This window comes from Oryzias latipes, chromosome 7 (genome assembly GCF_053564925.1).
Source record: "Oryzias latipes strain Hd-rR chromosome 7, Olatipes_Hd-rR_3.1".
Classification (NCBI taxonomy): domain Eukaryota; kingdom Metazoa; phylum Chordata; class Actinopteri; order Beloniformes; family Adrianichthyidae; genus Oryzias; species Oryzias latipes.
In genome coordinates, this window is record NC_136243.1 from 14,986,645 (window position 1) to 15,008,239 (window position 21,595).

At 39.3% G+C, this 21,595-nt stretch overlaps 2 protein-coding genes across 4 annotated transcripts; both read right to left on the reverse strand.

Moving 5' to 3' along the window:
• Positions 1 to 1,499: 1,499 nt before the first annotated feature.
• On the reverse strand, positions 1,500 to 6,788 carry LOC101169943 (putative G-protein coupled receptor 173). The gene is made up of 2 exons (XM_011477472.4): positions 5,548 to 6,788; positions 1,500 to 4,662 (listed from the first exon to the last, which is right to left on the reverse strand). Exon 2 carries the CDS (start codon positions 4,493 to 4,495, stop codon positions 3,299 to 3,301), a length of 1,197 nt encoding a protein of 398 aa, XP_011475774.1. The 5' UTR covers positions 4,496 to 4,662; positions 5,548 to 6,788; the 3' UTR covers positions 1,500 to 3,298.
• A 5,817-nt stretch (positions 6,789 to 12,605) lies between these two features.
• Positions 12,606 to 20,206, reverse strand: ppp1r3f (protein phosphatase 1, regulatory subunit 3F). 3 transcript variants are annotated; one of them, XM_011477470.4, is made up of 5 exons: positions 19,012 to 20,194; positions 17,172 to 17,212; positions 16,822 to 16,904; positions 16,540 to 16,566; positions 12,606 to 14,693 (listed from the first exon to the last, which is right to left on the reverse strand). In XM_011477470.4, exons 1-4 carry the CDS (start codon positions 19,881 to 19,883, stop codon positions 16,540 to 16,542), a joined length of 1,023 nt encoding a protein of 340 aa, XP_011475772.1. In that variant the 5' UTR covers positions 19,884 to 20,194; the 3' UTR covers positions 12,606 to 14,693. The 3 variants fall into 3 exon arrangements, with proteins under 3 accessions (XP_011475772.1, XP_078805950.1, XP_020560483.1); XM_078949824.1 differs by lacking the exon at positions 16,540 to 16,566 and having other exon boundaries at positions 19,012 to 19,082; positions 19,601 to 20,193; XM_020704824.3 differs by lacking the exon at positions 16,540 to 16,566 and having other exon boundaries at positions 19,012 to 20,206.
• Positions 20,207 to 21,595: the final 1,389 nt, after the last annotated feature.

The window sequence follows — 21,595 nt, forward strand, 5'->3', positions numbered from 1 at the left end:
CCTGTTTGTTGCTAATAGATTCATTGTACTTTAAACTCTCCCTCCCCGAAAGGCATTATCCTATAAACAAATGACTATTTTAGTATATTTTAAAGCTCCATAACTTTATTTACGCCCAAAACTTTGTTCAAAATATGTTTTCTGATTCTACACACAAAACTCCACTCAAATGTAAGGACAATTCTTATTAGCAATGTTCTGTGATTATATGAAATCCTTAGTTTTCACATGAAATTATCTTATGTGAACATAGAATATGAAAACATTAGTTTTTATATTCTATTTTCACATAGGATAATTTTCTGATCCAATAAATAGGCATGTCGATTTGTAAATATTCTTAATAAATTTATGTCAAAGGATTGTAGAGCAGCTGAGTTTATAACTATAAGCAAGATGACGTGTTTGGTTCAACATTTATTAACAGCATTTAACTAGAATGAGTTCCCTCTCCAAGCTTGTGAATGCTTGTTGTGTAGAAGCCAGTAAATGGCTGCTATGCAGAAAAGAAGAAAAAAAATCCCCACTATGAAATAGTTGCTAATTAAAGACCGGAAGCTAATGGATCGGGTCAGCATAAAAGATTTCCAGTGCATTCACTCCAATAAAGAACAGTGGGCCTCGTCACAAAGTCTTTTCTGTTTGGTTTTTTTCTTTTCTTTAGGAAGAAACCTAAAAATAAGCTTTTTGACTCTGCATCAGCATCACATCTGAGGAAAAAGAGAACAACCTGTCAAGCATGCATTATTCAAAGAATGTTTGCACAGGTGATGCTGCTTGTAAAGTAGTTTTTCTTCTGCAGACACAATTCTGTTAGTCTCATAAAAAAATGTTATTTAATTTAACATACCATAAATAAACTCATTTTTGTTTTGTCAAAAAAAAGTAAAATCCTAGAAAATGTGATGTTTTCGTTAATAGATTTTCACCCTTTCTGCAGAAGACTTGACCCTAATCCTTGAATCATCTTTACAAATGAGATTGCCTTTTTTTTTTCCTTTGGGGTAGTGTTCTTGATAAATGAGTAGCTATTCATTATTTATCCAGATGTAAAGAACCATCTGCCGCTCTGTTTTTTTTTTGTTTGTTCATTTATGGTGTTAATTAGTTGGTCTTTTTGGGGATTTGGGTACAAAAAAAACACATTTAGAGCATTACAACAGGAAATTGGTCAAAAAGCTCATGTGAAAAGGCCTCTTCTTTGTATTTTTTTTCCATTTACAGTCAAAACGTCAGGTTTAATTCTGCTTTAAAGCACCAATCTATAATGCATTTCTGGATTAAAGTTGAGGTGCACATTACTGTTGTTTAAAACATTTTACCCACTGATAATGATTCTTACTTTAAGATTAGATTATTTTTTATAAAATCGTCATTTTTGTGACACATTTGCAAACATAATCTTGGGAAGGAAAAAACAAATACATTAAAAGTCATCCAACTTATAGGTATTTTTCTTTCCACCTTTGTTTTTTGTCCAGAGATGTCAGAGTTAAGAATTCATCAAAAGTAGAGTCTTTATTGATGAGAGGATAAAAGAACCTCCTCAGTTAAACTGTACAGTTACAGAATATCATCTCGCCAAGGAATGCTAGATGTAAAAATTATGGGCCACTTCTTGCTTTTCTCAATTCTTCGTCCACGCTGACATTTGTACAAGCTGCGAAAACCAGTCCTGAATCTATGAACTGCAGTGGAATGCATGCTAGTACAGTATGCTGTGCAAGTGTCCACATTAAGAAAATTGACTGCACATATATAGCTATGCCAAAAAATATCCTGGCGGTCAAACATTTGCATTACATGAATTGTAATTTGGGGGGAAAAAAAGAAACATCAGCCCATTTTCACACACTGGCCTGCAGTAGTTCGGATTTGAAAGGAATCCTGTGATCCAGACACTTAAATTGTGACATTTATACTGAGGGGGAAATGTGAGAGGGCCGGCTAACGCTCCTGTTTCCTTCAAATTTGGGGCCATTTCCCTATTTAGTCATATACCTCAACAGTATAGTACTTTAAAACATTCCCAGGGCCATCATTTGTAAATACACATACATTTTGCTCATGATTTTTTTCTCTTCAAATGATACATACATCATTGTTCAAGTCATTAAATTCCATTTTTCTGTTGGCGATATACAAGTGTTACAATCTGTCAGTCTCCGTCTCATTATCCTTGTGTTTCACATTTACTTGCACATAGAATTTTCAAAGTAGGAAAAAAAAACACTTCACATATCCAATTTGGAGAAATTATCATTTTCCAAATCATAGTTGCTGATTTATGTAGGATTTTTAGACAACAAAAAGTAGGCTACTTTCATTGGGACACAGTGTGACTGGAGCCAAGGTTATCATCATATCTGTCAGTCTTTTTCTGCCTCCCCCTCTGTTCTCTCTACACCTTTTCCCCTCACACATACACAGAATTGTCATATAAAAACACACAATTAGGAATGTGCATTCCTGTACAGTCTATACAATATGAAATCAAGCCATATCTCAAAATAGTGTCATCTGCTTAACATGTTTCATTTACAAATAAAGCAAAACAGGCATTTTTTTTTTCATGATACAAAGAAACCTGACACGCCCTAAATCAAGTCCTATAAAAGGGAACAGAAAAAAAAACAAGCATGTAAGGATTTTTTTGGGTGTACAACAGCTATTTAAATGTATCCAAATGTATTGGGTCTGTTTAATATTCATCAGTCTTCCTTGAATTACATGAAAAGGCGTCCAAGGTGGTCTGATCCCTCTTTTCCATTTGAGTTCTTTGATGTGTTTCGGAGCAATCGGTGCTCAGATCAGATCAACACCCCCTACAGTCACAGTCCACGGCACATTTCCTCAAGGGTTTAGGTGGTTGCGGCGCCCGCGCGTGCGGCAAAAACTAGTTCTCGGGTGAAAAGCTCTTGGGCGTGTCCGTCATAAATAAGGCAACGTTATTTTAGAATGGCATGTGTCACACTTTGTCAGAGATGTGTCACACTTTGTCAGAGTGGTGATTGTTGAATTGTTCCAAACGAGTAATGATACAGTACAACATCAGAAATATATACGCTCAAAGAGTTACAAAGGTTCTTCTTTTTATTGCCCTTTCCAAACCTGTGCAGCTCACATTTATTCAAATATCTCTCTCCAAGGCGTGGCACTGGGCCGGCATTGAAGGAAAACTGGACTTTGTTGTGCAAAACAACAAAACAGACATTAAACCAACAGCTTTACAATATAACGGCTCTCTAAATGTATCTTAAAACTCAAGAGCTTTCCCCTTTGTTCACCTCACTCATTCTCACATAATGCAGTAGGCCTCATCCTGGGGTAGGTGTTGTTTAGTCCTCCAGTACGTAGGCAAGTGAGCTCTCAGCACTTTCCTCAGGTCCTCGTTGAGCAGGAGGCAAAAGATGGGGTTGACTCCAGCCTGGGCAAAGCTCATCCACACTGTGATGGAAAGGTACCTGTGGGGGATGGTGCATGACCTGACAAAGACCCTCCAGAAGCACGCCACAATGTAAGGCGCCCAGAGGACTAGGAAAAGCAAGGTGATGGTGTAGAACATCCTGCCCAGCCTCCTCTCTGACCTCACTTCCTCCATCCCAAGCAGCCGCCGGTGCTGATTGTGTAAATTTTGCCGGATGCCCAGCAGAGTGGGTGGCATGGGGCCACGACCGAACCCTGCAATCCAATTGGCCGCAGCTTGCCCCGTGGCCCCAGGACCGTGGAAGGTCCAGTTTTGGCTAATAGCTGGCACTAGCTGGACAGGCTTCATCTTGCGATGTCTGTATTCAAACAACAGCAGCTTGGCGTAGAAGCCATGGGTGGCCAGAACCACAACCGCAAGCATGAGCATGAAACCCAGGGTGTCGTTGGTCTTCAGGTAGCGATGTTCGAAAATGCACTGGTCTTCATCCCGGATGAACTTGTATGTCCCCACGTCAAAGACGGGTGGGAAGGCCATGGCCACCGCCAAGGTCCACACCATGCAAATGATGGCGGCGCAGGTCCAGATGGTCATGCGTTTGGCGTAGAAACGGTGATGGGCGATGGCAAGGTAGCGGGTGACAGCCACACAGAACAGCATAAAGGCCGCATGAAAACAAAAAAGCACAGCCATGAACGCCACAACCTTACAACTCAGCGCACTGTAAGTCCAGGCAGAGCTGTTGTGGACAGAGACCAACACAAAGGGGAAGCAGGCAGCAGACCGAACTGCATCGGCCAGGCACAGGTCCAGGAGAAAGAAATATGGAGCCTTGTGGAGTGTCCTGTCTCGCAGCACCAGCATGGAGATTAAGAGGTTCCCTACAAGGCTGATGCAGATGATCAGCCCCAAGAAGATCAGTTTGAAGTAGGCCGACAAATCTGTGGAGGAGATTCCTCCACTGCTGCTGCTATCACTGCTGCTGCTGCTTCTGGCTAGTCCACTCTGGGAAGCCAGTACCGCCAGCAAACTGCCAGGGCCATCAATGGCAAAGCTCTGGTTAGTCATTCTATTACCTTCAAGCAAGAGCCTGCCTGATCTGGGCCCTTTATAAACAGTAATGATCCTCCTACAGCCGTTGTCTCCAACAGCTCTCTTGTCTTCACAAGGAGAGGCCTTAAGGATCTTTTCTACACGACAGATTCATCTTTCCTCTTTGTCTGAAGCCTCGTCACCTGGGAAAAGAGACACGTTTTAGAGAGGGAGAAGCCACCTGCTCGATAGAGCTTACTAAAAAGCAGATCTCAAATATAAAAAAAAATAAAAAATCATGGGGACACAGACGGATTGTGTTGTGCAGTGATGTGGAAACCTTGGCCTTCCTGTTTCCGTAGCGCTGGGACCAGACCAGTAGCTCTACAGCATGCCAGCTCCTTGGCTCTCTCAGTAATTACCTTGCCCGTTGCTAAGATACTACAGCTCACATACTTTGTGCAAGTGTGGGTGTTTGAGTGAATGCATGGGGGCGTACAGGGGGGATGGAGCAGACACAGCATAACCAACGCCGGGCATGTCCAACAGAGATGTTGCAAATGAGCAAAGAACATCTGATGCGTTCTGTCGGCCGCAGGTGCGTGACGACCAGTTCGAGAGCATGAGAGTGGGATCTGAACCATTCAAAGCACAGAATAAATATGGCAACATAACAGCAGAGCGGGCAGCCATTTGGCTTTTTTTTTCTTGTGCTGTTTAAGGCACAAGATTATTTTAGACATCAGTGTTCAGGATGGGATTTCTTTCAAAAGAATTGACAAAAGTAAGACAAATGGATGTCAATTTGAGGATAAAATCCATCAGACACCTAAAAAATATCAATTTGAATGTGCGTGAGATGGCAACAAGAGGCGGTGATGCTGGTTTGGGTGGGCCTCTTTTATGTAGGCCATGATCACAATATGATTGTAACTGTAATCTCTTTTTTCTGTACAGAGCAGCCCTCTGCCACCTTGACGAAAATTATAATGAAATAGGCCAGAGGTGGAATAAACAGACAAACAGGTGTCAAAATCCCCTCTGCTGTGTTTTTGTGTGTATCCGAGGCACAAAATGGAAAACCTTACCTTTCATTTCCTCATTTTTGATGTTGTCTCCCGTTAAAAACAAACAAAGACAGAGGGTGAGAGCCCAGTCCCTTGGTCGCACTGTTCATCAAATCGACGGGAAAACACATAATAAAGATTCATGCTCCTGGAGGTGCTCTCAGGCGGAAACAACACCTGTTATGGATAAATCCACCGCAAAAGTAACCGAATGGAGGAACATGAGACGGCGGAGGCTGTCAAATAATCAACAGCTGATCAAACCATCCGTGATCATCTGATGCTGATGAGAGATATGTCTTACCAAAAACCATAAAAACACACACACACACTCACATCCACCGCCACCCTTTCACAGCCTCACAGAGGGATGTGTCCATTTGAATACCATCCGAGAAAAACAGCTTTTGTGTCGAAGATGAGGCTCCAGAGGGCGAGAAAAATCAAAATACACCTTTTTTTCCCCCTCTTTTTTTTGTTTGTTCCTCAGATCATAAATCCAAAATGATGTCAGATTTTCAATGCTTACAATAACCCACCCACAATCGTTGAAGAGGAAAAAAAGATCGCGCATCCCCTAAATGGATCGTCTTGGCGTGTATATTGGCCAGTGGCAGCAGGACAATTAGTCCACACAGACGACAACCTCGATACCACTCTATTTCTATTCCCCATCTTTCCTTCGGTTGAGAAAAAAAACAACAAAAACGTGGGGGGTGAAATCGCAGGGCCTGTACCCCGAACTGTCAATCTGCAGCCTTTGTTTTTGCTGTCCTGCGAAGGTGGACTACATCCTAACGGTCCTCAGTGAAAAGCCCTCCATGACAGACCGGGGAGGGGGGGAAAAAACCTCCATGAAAATAAATTCCGGTGATAAAAAATGAGGATCTCCCGCCCTCCTCCTCCTCCTCCTCCCCGCTGAAAGCAATTGAAGCCACGCTTAAAGGAAGAAAACGAAAGAAAAGAAAAGAAAACAAAAACAAAACAGCACGGCGGGATCAGGCGAATTATTCCTGAATAATCCCAATTATGGCTGCTTGTGAGGAGGCAGCTCGCACATTCGCGGAAAGCGTCGGTTTTGTTCGGAGGCAGGGAGACAGGGGGAGGCGGGGGGGAGGGGGGAGGAGAGGGGAGGTGGGCCTGTTGTGCAGTGCTGTGGGCCACGACTGGAAAAGTGATGCTGTGTGCAGCCGTCATTCCGCACGGAGCCTGTTGTCTCCTGCACGGCAGCCAGCTCCAGCTGTCAGACCCCTGTCCGCGACAGGCGGGATGACGGGGCTGACGGGACCCCAAAGAAAAGGCAAGAGCCCAACAGGGCCGCAGCAAGGGATTCTGGGTTCTGTGACACAAGGATGCTCCTCCATTAAAAAAAGAAAGAAAAGATGGAAATAAAAGGAAATATCAAAGCAAAAGAAGTGTTAAACTGCAGGCGATGTAACTGAAGACATAACGGGAGCTACAGTTTTTTTCCAAAAGTAAATTAAAACTGTAAAATTTTTAAAATAATATTTCACAATATTGCCAATAATAATACACAACAAAACCCTTCAAAAACTCCTTTAAAGACCCATTTCAACTACCCTATATTTTTTTATCTATTGTAAAATTGTTCCCAGTTAAATTTTTCAAGACATATTTTCTGCAGAGCGGCAGGATTTCATGAGAAATTTTTCCTCTGTGTTGTGGGTGGAACAGCTGGCAAAGAGAAAGCCCATACTCATTTCCCATCATCCCTTTGTTTATACTCTCTCCCGCTAGTGTACAGTCCCTCACATCCCCAAACTATCATTAGCGGTGTAACAAAAATGGCGACTTTTGTTGGAGCTATCAGAGTTAGTCAGCTGAGGATGACAATACGGACTAGGAAAACAAAGACGTACATGAGTCTATTTCGCAACAGTGGGTGCATCAGTGGCCTGCCGATTTTAGTTTGTAACACTTTAAGCTTTTTCCAACTGTATTTTTTCATCTGCTCCTGATTTTCAGCGGTTTGAACTGAACTACACGTTCCTCACATTTTTTTTACCCCATTGGCAGATTTTTTTTAAAGAGTTTTTGTTTTATTACTAGGGGGCTTGTTTTTGCAGTGAATACATAGGGAATCAGCAAGAAAACATGTTTTCTGCAGTAAATGGAGTTGAACTATTAGTAATATAATAATGCCAATAACAATAATAGTACTACAGAGGTAACTCGGAATGTCAGAGCATCCATTGTTTGTTCACCTCACTTGCATGACAAAACATACAGGGCATTCAGGAGTTCACACTATTTTTTCACTTGATAAAAAACACAAACGCTTATTGATTAACTACATTGAATGGATTTTACATGGCCTGCAGTGTTGACACACAATATATCAAGTGATAAGATTATTTCCATTGCTCTGTGCAGATAGTACCAATATTATTTATGAAATCAGCAGGAATGTTTCATACTAAAGGTTTATGACTTTGTGCTCCCTGTGACGTTGTTTAATACGAAAGCAAACAAAACTATTCAGTTTATTCAATCAATTGGGTTTGTTATTTAGTTTTCAAATACTCCATTTGGACATAGGTTTGTTATTTAATCCTGATCATTGTTGAGGTTCACAACTTGTTTTAAACCAGGCTTTAGTTGTTGCATAGATGACCTCAAATCTGACTCAAGGCTAAAAACAGCAGCTGACTGACTCAATGATTAAAAGATCCCTAAATTCTATGAAAACAAATCAATGCTTTTGTTGTCATATGCACAGTGAAGAAGAAATTTTCTCCACTGTCTGCAAAGAATGATTAACCAGTACAGCAAAGATAGAAAACAAATATATTTAAAACATGCTAAATGTACGGTGGCCCAGAAGGGTCACAACACAACACATTAACTTTATACACAACACACTAACTTTACACACAACACATTAACTTTACACACAACACATTAACTCACAACACAACACAATAGCTCACAACACAACACATTAACTCACAACACAACACAATAACTCACAACACAACACAATAGCTCACAACACAACACATTAACTCACAACACAACACAATAACTCACAACACAACACATTAACTCACAACACAACACATTAACTCACAACACAACACAATAACTCACAACACAACACATTAACTCACAACACAACACATTAACTCATGGCCCAGAAGGGTCACAACACAACACATTAACTTACCTCACAACACATTAACTCACAACGGAAGTAAAGCAGCAATTGAAGTGCTTTTATTCTGAAATTTCTACTGGGCTGAGCAGCTAACTACCTAACAGAAAGTAATGTCACAGTGAGCTGTGGAGGGAGCTGCACGCGCGCTCCTCTCCTCTCCTTTTTTCCGCTCCGTCCTCTCACACAGGCACGTGCAGTCCCCAACACACACGCACACACAGGACAGAGCGGAAAAAAGGAGAGGAGAGGAGGGTGCGTGCAGCGACAGAGGGGGGTGTCAGAGCGGAGGGAGGAGTGTGCGTTCATATTGTGTGTGTTTAGAGGAAGGAGAACCGTAGTAAAGACAAAGTTTCTGGCAACACTGCTGCTAACTTCTCTTGTAGCAATAACATGCTCCCTCCACAGCTCACTTGCTCAATTGCTGCTTTACTTCCGTTGTGAGTTAATGTGTTGTTAGGTAAGTTAATGTGTTGTGTTTTGACCCTTCTGGGCCATGAGTTAATGTGTTGTGTTGTGAGTTAATGTGGTGTGGTGTGAGTTATTGTGTTGTGTTGTGAGTTAATGTGTTGTGTTGTGAGTTAATGTGTTGTGTTGTGAGTTAATGTGTTGTGTTGTGAGTTAATGTGTTGTGTTGTGAGCTATTGTGTTGTGTTGTGAGTTAATGTGTTGTGTGTTAAGTTAATGTGTTGTGTGTAAAGTTAATGTGTTGTGTGTAAAGTTAGTGTGTTGTGTGTAAAGTTAGTGTGTTGTGTGTAAAGTTAGTGTGTTGTGTATAAAGTTAATGTGTTGTGTGTAAAGTTAATGTGTTGTGTGTAAAGTTAGTGTGTTGTGTATAAAGTTAATGTGTTGTGTTGTGACCCTTCTGGGCCACCGTATAAATGCATACAATTGAACAAAACAAGATAAAAACAAGTGCAAATAGAAAAATAAAAAGCAAATTTAACAAAAATTTCCAAATGTGTGTATAAGCTGTATGTAACAAGTAAACTTCTCTATTGTGCCCTGATTTGCATGATTGTAAAAAAGAGCAGTATTTAATTTACCGTAAAACTACTTATGCAAACTTGTCTGGTTTTCTTCGCTTTTCACACTACATCTTTATCAGGAAAATAATCTGAGATAAATTCAATGATATTAGCATTGAGCTACTTGCAAATTTTTCAGAAACAGTTTTTGAAGCCCTTTAATTTCTATTTAAAAAATCACTCAACCTTTTTTCATAAAAGTTGTGCTTTACATTAACCAAAATAGATATTATTTTATAATTAGGACAAAGGTTCATCCATGCATTTTGGGTTGCCTACCCACGTGTTTCATGGAGTCTATCTGAGCTACCTTCTAAGCTCCAAACACAGACAAGAGTGTGCAAAGCTCAAACACAAAACGCTTTAACCTTGGAAATACAAGCTCATCTGTGAGTGAGGCTAAATCTGTTGTACCTCAGTGCATTTCCCAGAACAAAGATATTACTTTTTTAAAATAACTGACTAAGCACACTTAGAAAAAAATATATTTTTTCAGTTTTACCAAAAGATAAAGGAAAACCAAAGGGAAACAGACCACAGGACAGGTCATTTGCTTTATACAGGAAAGAATACCATTTAGAGGGGGAACTAAATCCGTAGCACACTGATCAAAGCAAATTTATGCTTCTGCAATTAACTGGCTGTGTATGCTGTTGCAGACCACAGATGTGATTGATTTGCTTTGTTGTATTTCCTCCTTCCCTGTCTTAGTTACCGTGTTCAAAGTGTCTATTCTAATTTAACAACTTAAATAAATTGAAGCTCACGGCAAACTTACACAAAATAAGTCATGGCCTCAAAAAAGGACTTGGCAGTAGGATTTTATGTTTGATAAATAGATCAATGTTGACAGCGTCATTGTTCCTCTTTGCAGAGCAATCAGGAAAGGTGGCATATAGTGGTTTAAGCACATAAAGGGCAGTGGTGGAGCTAGAACATTTCATATGGGAAGGCAGGAGGGGGGCAGAAGACTTTGGGCAAAAGGGTGGCAAATGAGAACATGAAAGGCCGTTACAAATGAAAGGATCAAAAGAATGTATTTAAACCGTTTTATTATTGTTAATAATGTTAAAACAGCAGTTCCTTTGGCTGAGATGCTATTTCAGATGCGTTAAGAAGCTTGAACTGATGAATTCTTAATCTTTGTCAGAAATGACACAAATATTGACTAAAAAAACAGCTTTTTGCTGGAGGGGTTAGCTGGCCCCCTGTAGCTCCACTCCTGATGGACTAACTAACTTATCCCTCTATAAAGAATATTGTTTAATCTTCTATGCCTTTCTTTTTATTTTATTTTATTTTCACCAACAGTAAGTCTAAGTCCATCATGGATGATTCATAGACAAGTGGATCTTTAATGACCACAAAATATGACTGAAGTCAAGATGACCTGGACATCCAAAGCCCATCTTGGAAGGTTAAACTAGATCAAAGCAACGGCATACATTTCTTTTAAATGTGAAAATAGGTTAAAATATTTTTAATAAAGAATTTGTATTACAACTCCCACAGAGTTTTTAGTTCCCCGTATGCTGCCGTTGCCAGACAACTATGATGAGCTTGCACTGCCTTACACCATGACTTCAATGCAATGTATGACCCTTGGCTTCCTTCTTCAGCTCATGTTGCACTCTGTCTTTCCATTTCAATCAAATCTGTTTACACTCCAGTCACAGAGAAGCTAAAGGCTCTAATCCTATTTTAAAAGCATTTAGGTGAACGCCAAATATTTTTGCTGCACGTGAGTCATGACTGTGCATGAAACAGAAACTCTATTTAGAATCTTGTAGATTCAAATTTGTAAAGACACATTTTCCACAGAGGATGACTGTTTTTAATGTTTAAACACAGCAGAAAACTTCCAACATTAAAAACATTTCACACTTAATCTGAAGTGTTATTTTGAGATGTGCAACAACATTTACTGGCCTGAAACACATGAAAACACTAATCATAAATATCAACAGGCTATAAAGCACTGAGATTTGATTCATTTATACAATTTAACTTGCAGTCTTTTCAAAGCTTGCTACATTGCTTGCTATATTTTTTTTTCCAAACAGTTTATTTGAATAAAGTCAGACATAATATTGTGCTTGCTGCTCTTCGGTGAAGTTCACATCAATGTGCTTCATCTATAGACAATTTAAACCAAAGCTAGATGTAACCACTGGGATGCTGCATGTAAAGACTATTTGAAGAATACCATTTGGCAGATTTTTGTTGATGCTAAAGGTCAAAGGTAATGTCAAAGGCTTAAAGTTAATGCTAACAAAAGTAATTCAAAACTAATTTTCAGTAAAACAGATTTGACATCTAATTTACACTTAAGAGGGACAATAATTTAAGTCATGAATTTCTAACTCCAGGTTCTTCATGTTGTTTAAAGCAAACTATTGAATTTTAGCCCTGGGAGCCGGTTTAGCTCGTGCTGGTTTGCGGCACCTTCCGTCCGTGAAACCAGGGTTCAACTCTGGGCTGCTCCCTGTTCCCTTCTCTACCTCTGCCGGTTCCAAGCCCGGTTTGAGAAGGTTGCGTCAGGAAGGGCATCCGGCGTAAAACATTGCCAAGTTTACCATGCGACTTGTTCGCTGTGGCGACCCCTGATGGGAGAAGCCGAAAGAGAGGAAGATTGAATTTTAGCCCTGAATAGACACCCGTTTGAATAAAGAAATCATAAAAAAAACATTTGAGTTCATCAGGCAAGCTGCTAGCTAGTCAGAAAAAGAAAACATCTGTGCATTTTTTTTCTACATTAATCAATAAATGAGTCAATTGTCAAGTGTATTTCTATGTTTTTTGCTGTAATACAATTATACATCATGTTTTTATATTTTATTTGGAGGTGTATTTTTTCTTATTTAATATCCTTATCATTTTTGAAAATATATGAAATAGTATTTTATGACAGCTGCTTGGACTTTTGCATATGGCCACATCATTTTTTATTAGCAAGTAGTAATAAACATAGTTCCCTGATAGACATCTCACCTAAATGAGAATTTGCAGTATAGTATTTGTCTTTGACTTATGTCTTTATAGATGAAAGTCATAAAACAAACCCTAGACTTTTTCTATAAATTAGAATTCATCAGCAAACTTAAGGGGAAGAGGAGTCTGCTAAATTCTCTGTGTGTGGGTAGATTTTAATATAAAAATGGAATGAAAAATTATTTCGCTCATCAAAACCTCAATTAGCTTCAGAAAACAAGAACTTTTAAAATACATTGAGTATTGTTTGATAACTTCTTTTTTCCTTATGGAATTGAAACCCTGTTTCATTTCATGCAGTGCTTTGTTGAGCCTGCTGTGAATTTTGACATTTAGGATTACATGAATAACAGGAAGAGTAGTGCTTCCATACTTCATTATTAAAATTTGTAAACTTTAGATGAGGTAATTTATTAACAAACGCTTAGAAAAACCTGCGTATTTAAGCTAAAAACAAAAGTTAAATATTTGGTTTTCTAGGAAAATACATCTTTATACAATTAAACCAGAAGTTCTAACAGCCACAATGTTGAATTTGGATTTGCCTTTACATATTGCTAAAATGTTTTTGGCCCTTTCCACTTTTTGAAAATTTAAATGACTAATGACTAAATCCAAGACTAGATTAGTAGATCATACAAATACTTATCTGATTTAAAAAGTATTGCTGCTGTTCAGTTTTTTTTGTTGTTTTGTTTTTAATTGGGCTTTAGTTTCCCAGCCAGATCCAATTACATCTAACACTAATAACCTCTACTCTAAGGTACTTCCTCAACCAAGTCGCTACATCCAGCTTTTTCCAGTCAGTTTCAATTGACGGCAGTCACTAAAGTGCATTGTAGTACCGACACAGGATTTTGGTGAATAAACAGAGCTAACTAAATTACAGAGCTATTGCATCATTTGAAAAATATTTCACGCATTTTTTAAATAATTTCTTTTCTTGCATTACATATTGCATGTATAAGCTACACCAGTGAAGAAACATGAGTTTCTGTTTCTACTTGGCTTATTCTGGGATCATAGAAGGCACTGTATCCTAAAGGAATTATGAGAATAGACCTTTGGGAAAAAAAAGAAAAAGGTCACAGGTGGTGCAAAATCAGAAACAGTCCAATGAAGAAGAGGGCAGTGGGTGTCTGCATCATGACTGAGAAGGAGATAACTCCACTAAGAAAAAAAATGCATGGCATCAGATTCATTGCACTCTCACATTGAAGCCCAGACACTTCTGCCAGGATGTTTGGGTTATCTTTAAGTGTTGTTTTAGGGTAAATAACTGGAACACCTTCCTCCTCTTCCCAGGTTGACAAAGGCAGAGCAGCTTTGTTCGAACTCACCTCAGTAAGGCCTCTGTTTACTGAAGGGTTTTCTGTAAACTTAACGAGTGCTGGAGCTTCTTCCTCTGCTCCCACAGACACCCGACTATCTGCCATCGAGGACAAACACGCAGCCCCGCTGCCTACATGCTCTGCAGAGTCATCTGCATGCCTTTTAGCAAGATCACTGAAACTCAACGTGACCTCTTGCTCAGAGACTCGAGTCACACTGTGAGTCGAGGCACACTCAGCAGGCAGTTCAGTTTCCTCCTCTTCTATTGATGACAACAAATTCCTTTCTGTGGCTGGAGGATGTGTGCAGGGGGCAGATACCCCCCCATTTTCAGCCTGGAAGTGTTCTGATATTTGCCTGGAGTCTCGAAGTGTGGAGGATGAGGTGGGCAGCAGTGCAGAGGGATGACTGGGTGCGGACTGCTCTGATATTTGCTCCCCCAAATCCCAGTGGAGTCTGGGTAAAGGCTGTGACTTTTTTGGCTGGACAGATTTGGTGGCGCGGTGCGCAGAGACTGAATTTGATTGAGGAGTGGTTTCAGAAGACATGCAAGAAAACGGTTCCGCTGGCGACGCAATCACAGTGGATGAGTGGTCACCAACAGATGAAGAGTCGTGGTTGGAAGAAATGAGGGATGCAGCCTGTAAAACAGTGAGGAAACTGTGACACACTAACAATACTTATGAAAGTCAATCAAATTGAGCATTTTGTAAAGAAAATCATTTTTTTTAAACATACTAATGCTTTTCTGAAATAGACATCATGCTTGCATTTCACTAGAAAACAAACACAAACATAACATGAGACTTATGAAAGAAGACTTCGAAATCTCTTTCAAAAACACTGCTTAGTTTTTTGAATTCTGAATGCGTATAAAGTTAAAGGAGAGGTTTGGTGGTTACTATGCAACCTGTTCAGTGACTCTGAGGTTGTCCGGCGCTGGACTTTTAGTTGTTCCTAAGGTGACGACCAAAACCTATGATGAGGCTTCGTTCTGCCATTACGGTCCCCGCCTGTAGAACAGCCTGCCGGAGAGGCTCAGGGCCGCAAAGACCATAAAGGTTTTTAAGAAGAGTCTCAAGACCCACCTTTTTAATTTCGCTTTTAGTTGATCTTATCTGCTTATTTATTCTGTTAGTTTTAATACAGATTATTTTATGTATTTAGTTTTATTTTATGCATTTTATCCTTATCTTATGTCTTTAATTTTAGCATCTTATCATGATTTTAGCCCCAGTGCTTCTTGTGGGGATCTTTTCTGCCAGGGCTTGCCGGCTCGGCCGGTGCCCTTGGCGGGGGCATTGCAGCTTCACGGCTGTGAGGGGGACCCCATTGTTGTCCTGGTCTGGGTGGGCACTGAAGCGATGTTCCTACAGCCGAGCTGGCTTCTGGTATGAAGAGATTCCCAAATTATGTTTCCTCACAGCAGAGCCAAGCCTTACATTTCTTTTAGCAGTTACTTGTGTTATCAGAGGGGAGTGAAGGGTTGGGTTTTTAGTGTGAAATTGTGTGGTTTTTTGTTTTTGTTTTAAAAGTTAAAGCCCTTCGAGTTCCGCAATTTATAAGATGTGCTTTTTTATAAATAAAGTTTGATTTGATTAGATGCAATCCACCTTGTGTCCCATGGTAGCTGGGAAAGACTGCAATCCAAAAACATTTGTGGAGCATTTGTCTACATCAAGTAGACTGTTGAAAGAAACTAGATTTTTTTAAATGATAAAACTTACTACAGTTTACTAAGCAATTATATTTTATCACGTTTTTTTTTTTTTAACTTGAGGTAATACTTGAGTGCAAAATGCACTGAAGACATAATCTTGATAAAGTTATTTGTTAACTGGTTTCAAAACACCTGAAGGTTTAATGGAAACTTACAGACAGTTTCTGCCTTAACTTCCTTAAATATAAGTGCTTTCCTAAAAATGAAAAAGCATGCAGACAAAGACTGTTGTATTAGCTACATGCGTAAAATACAACCATGCTTTCAGGAAAAGGATTTCAATCAGACTCAACATGATTTAGAAACCTGTGACAAGATGGCCGCATACATTTTAGATACTTTTCCTGTATTCTGTGACACAACTTTTTTTTTCTTTAATTTATGGAGTAAATAAAATAGACAAGACAAAAACATGGAAAACGAATTTGATCAAAGGTGATTTGTCAATTTTCAGAAGTTTCTGTCAAATTCTGACTGCAGCTACATGCTCCTAATGACTCAGAATATGACAGGTTTGGGTTTTTCTGCCATACTGAACACTAAAGGTACATTTTTTAATCTAATAATTCTATTATTTTTAGAATTTTGGCTGTTTTCTAGAGTTGTTTGTTTGAAAAATGACTCTTTTTTTTTAATTTCCAAAACAAAATGATGGGGATTCAAAATGGACACAGAAAATGTAAAGTTGTGAAAACTTGACCAACATGCTGGATGCTGTGGAAACAAATGTAACGTGCACTCCACAGGCTTCAGTGGTGACACATTACCTATGTTGTTGCTGAAGCTTCAATGAGCTGTGAACAATAAACAAGCAAGCTGAATACAAATGTTGGTTATGCTTTATTAGATATTTGATGTCTATAAATGGAGAGGCCTGTTCAACTGTTAAATATGAACACGTTAATAACAGCATGCGGGACAGGATCCTTTAAGCCTGAACCAACAGTCATCTATTATTGTAACCTTCTTGACCCTCTTTTTCTGTAACTCACTAAAAAGTTATAATTGTAGCAATAGCTGGTTGGGAAAACACTGCAATGGACTCTTACCTCTACATCAATGTCTGGCTGTATGATGACTGGACATACAGCTATAGGCCTGGCGATCTCTGTCCTGAAGATTCTTGCTTCCTCTTGAAATAAAAAAAAGGTGAAAACAGTAAAAAGCAAAAGTAAAAGTACAAGCATTTATTTATTGAGAATAAGGGTAATTTCCCACTTGGATAAATATTGCAAGATTAAAATCTGCTTTGACAATTTTGGATATCACAAAATTAAAGAAGGTTTATGTCCAGAATATCTACTGACCTCCAAAAGATTTCCATAATTTGTGAATGCACAAGTCATACTGCAATCATATGGGAAGCAGAATGAAAAAGATTCCCAGCTAAAGTGTTTACCTTCTTCTCTGTCCTGCTCTTCATCAGACTGTGGTTCATCACTGAAACAATAACAGAGATTTTTAGTTTGTAATGAAAATATAAAAACCTACAATACCACAAAATGATGTGCATCTTTTTTACATTTCTATCCACACAGTTTGCTTAAGGAAAATAAAACAGAAAAAGGGGCAAAAATAGCTTATGAAACAGAATTTGTTTGGGTTTGAATCTTAAGATTCCTCAGTTAAAGATCAGCACCATCTCTGTGCAGCATTTCTGTATTTGAAGAAATAATCTGGACCTTTTTTTAGAGGAAGTGTGCTATTATATGGTAAAAATGTGTGGAAACAGTGTTTACTATCACTAACTCCTCACCTACTTCTTAAATAAAACAGTAAGTGTTGATAACATAATTGTGCTATTTCGCTGTAGTAAGTATTTGACTTATATATTTTTTTGCTGAATTAATTTGCAGAAACAGTCTAATTAAAGAAGCAGATGTTTAAACACAAATACAACAAAATAAGGTGAATATCAGGAGACAAAAATGCTCCTGATTTTAGAGCGAATGCCTGTTTGGAGAGAAAGGGGATGCAGGATTCCAGAGAAGGTGACTAAGAGGTCAAGAAGTGGGACAATCATGTGGTCAAAAGGTACAAAGACTATTTGTGACCTATCAGCTTATTGAGTTGTTTGTCGTATCATAGAAAAATACTTAAATGTTAACCGGTTTCTTATTGACTTTTGTGGACTTTGCAATCCATTATAATCACCTAGTGAGCTAGCTGGCCATTCCAGTTAAAATTTAAAGATTCTCTATTGAAGAACGCCATCTTTAACACTTAAAAAAATGCTATCATAAGAGGATAGACTCCTGGCTTCAGATAGAAGCAGACATGAATACTTTTGAGTATAAAGTTACATCTGTGAGCTTCTATTGACTCAATATTTTTCAACCCAGAAATGTTTGTCATTAACTTCCTCATATGTTTTAGAGATTATCAATTATTATTTGACTTTAAAGCCAGAAAGGTGCCATTACAAACTTCTAATGTTCAATAATCCCCCCATATTAGCTGAATTTATCATCTAACCTCCAAATAACAGCACAGCAGACCTGAATAACAGCTGCATCACTTTATATTCACCAGTTGGCCCCTTTATAGGTTCTGCATAAGCTTAGGGATCCTTGTTACCGCTTATGTCTCTGCAGCTGAGCTTTGCAACATGAATCACATACTTTCATGCTGATGTTTAAATGAAAAGGGGGATTACTTGGCCTCGGCAGACAGGACGAAAAGTCCATCAGTCTCCTAATCACTCACAAGACAGAAGCCCAATCTCCTCCTCTGAAATTGTTTGGCTGCCCTGATGGCTCTGATCGAAAAGGTCAGAAGCAAATTTAAGAGCAGGGAAAGGCCAGGGCTGAAAACGACACCTGCCCTTTGCCTATTTTGATCGTCTCACACACCACTGGATGATTGGCATTCTAAGCAAGGGTGTATGCTTTCTAAAGACCTGTGTCTGCAAAAACCAGACTATGACAAACAAAACCAGTCTTAGAAAGGCTTCGTGAGCTTGACTGGATGACATGCCTGCAGCAGATTTGACTGCATGACTATTCTGCTCAAAGCTTGTTTTAAAGGGGCTCAATCGTGTGTGATTAATGCTGAATTAAGCAAAAAATACTTGTTTTACCCACAAAATCTTGGAGTAGTTGAATATATATATATGCTTGTTTTACACCTAATTATGATGCCTTATATGTGCCATCTTGACCCTCGATATTCAAGACAACAACCAGGACCTCAAATAAAATATGTGGATCTTTGTCCCTTTGTTTCCGGCATGCTGCTACCTGTAGGCTTTGGGAGGTTTCAGGATACTTCGTATCTGCTGCTCTTCAGTGTTTGCTGCAGCTGGTTCATCCTGATGATAGGACAAGAGCAGCGTTACCCCATAATTCAGGGAAGAGTTATTAGCCCAGAAATCCCCCTCTGCCGTTTCGTAGCGCACGACAAACTCAATGCGAGAACCATGGTTGGTGAAAGGTGGCGCAAAACACAACTTGAAGGAGAACTGGTCGGTGTCTTCATTGTGGGATCCCTGCACATACTCTGCTGGGTGGTCAAAGTAAGTGGCCCAATCGTCCATGGTTGATCTAATGTACACTGCTTTGTGGAAGGAGACGTTAAGGACGCGAATAACACCGCGAAAGGCGAGGGGGTCATCTTCTGAAGGGGCTATATGCTCAACTTCCACTTTGTTTTTGCGCACAACGTGGAGAAGGGCTCCGTGCGAGGGGGTCTGAAACTCCGGGTGCAGGCTGTAGGTGGGCTCCCGGTGTGGCTTCCGGTACTTTGCTTGCTCATGCTCCCACTTTGCACTGTCCGATTCGTCGTCGGAATCAAAGGCAACAAATTCCCGCACGTCCACCAGATCCCCACCTGTTGTGTCCGCAAACGACACCCTCTTTCCCGCAGCCAGCGCAAAGTGGATCCGCATGTACTCGGCGGTCTCCTCGTAGATGGACGCCCCACGCTTTCGGGGCACAGGGGAACACCTGGGGATGAGCCGGAAGTCCTCCTCGTCATCGTCTTCAACGTCTTCCTCCTCGTTATTGCCGTCCCCTGCGTCCGTGGGTGACCGAGCCTCTGCCCCCGCGGCTGACTTGCCTGCTTTAATCGCCGTAAAAAGGCCATCTTGGCTCGGTAGGCTCAAGAAAGACATGTTTTGCAGACATGGACAAGCGCAGCGCGTCTCCAAAAACACTATATCAAATATTCGTGGTGCGCGCAGCGGTGGTCAGCGACACGTCGATGATCCAGCGTCCGTCTCTCCTGCGTAAAAACGCACGGCGCCTGAGTCAGCGTGCGGCGTTGAATGTCACAAATGGAAAAGCCGACTCCGCTGTCAGCCCTGGTAACTCTGCATCCCCCTGGTTTTCATGACTTCTCGCGAAAGCAGCAGCAGCGTCTAAAATTAGCTCCGACCAGTAGGGTTTGTGTGACCCAAATCTGTTTATAAATTGGTATAATCCAGCCCCCAGTTTCACGTACACCCTCTACTGGCGATAATTGGAAACGCGCCTGGTTTATCATTTATCTTTGGGGGGGTAATTTCAAACTAATAGTTCCTATTTCTGTCTATGAAGACTCTCATTCATCCAGGTTGGTTCCATTGTAGGTTCCATTGGTTCCAGATGACATCCCCTAAACCTACTACAATAGTTCCTATTATTCTTTTTTTATATTTTAGGATACTTCATTACCTTATCGGTAAATTCTATTCTATTTTTGATATTTTTCTGCTACGTTTATTACTTGATGTGGTTGAATAAGTTTGGAAAGATAACAATGACTGTTGCTGCTGATGATCTGTTTGATCACTTGATGTTGTGTTTTTCACTTTAATAATATGTTCAAAAATGTCACTTTAACATTCCCAATGTTAAAGTGCCTAGGATAGCATTAGGGTTATGAAGAAAAAATTATACATATGCACATACAATGCCCTCCATCTCCCCGAATCCAAAATAATGAAGCGTAACCAGACAAAATAATTAAACTAAAAATTGAAATATTTGAATTTAACTAATTGCAGATTTATCAAACTGCTGCCATATTCTAAGATAATATGCCTTTCTTATATATATATATATATATATATATATATATATATATATATATATATATATATATATATATAGATTTATATATATATCTTATATATATATATATATATATATATATATATATATATATATATATATATATATATATATATATATATATATATATATATATATATATATATATATATATATATATATATATATATATATATAAGAAAGGCATATTATCTTAGAATATGGCAGCAGTTTGATAAATCTGCAATTAGTTAAATTCAAATATTTCAATTTTTAGTTTAATTATTTTGTCTGGTTACGCTTCATTATTTTGGATTCGGGGAGATGGAGGGCATTGTATGTGCATATGTATAATTTTTTCTTCATAACCCTAATGCTATCCTAGGCACTTTAACATTGGGAATGGGGTCATCTAGACCCCACTAGACAGTGCGCTGAACCTTTTTTCTTCAATCATTTGTGATCTTCACTGGTGTCCATGGATTACATGGAATCTTCTCCACCTTTACCCACCTTTGTCATGGTAGGGAGAACACGTTCATGTAAGGATCGGGTCATCTGGACCCCATAGGAGGGTTATATATGGGTTATATATGTTTTCTGTAAATCACTCTGGATTTGTTTGAAAATGAATTTATAAATAAAGTTTGTTTGATTTGAATAACTACGGTTTTCTTGGCCTTGCCCTTTTTTTTGCCAATAATCCCGAAATTGTCAAACTCTTAATCTACATTTTGTTATCTATGTTTGTTAGGGTACGACACGTTTTTGATCCCATATTTTTCGTAAACAA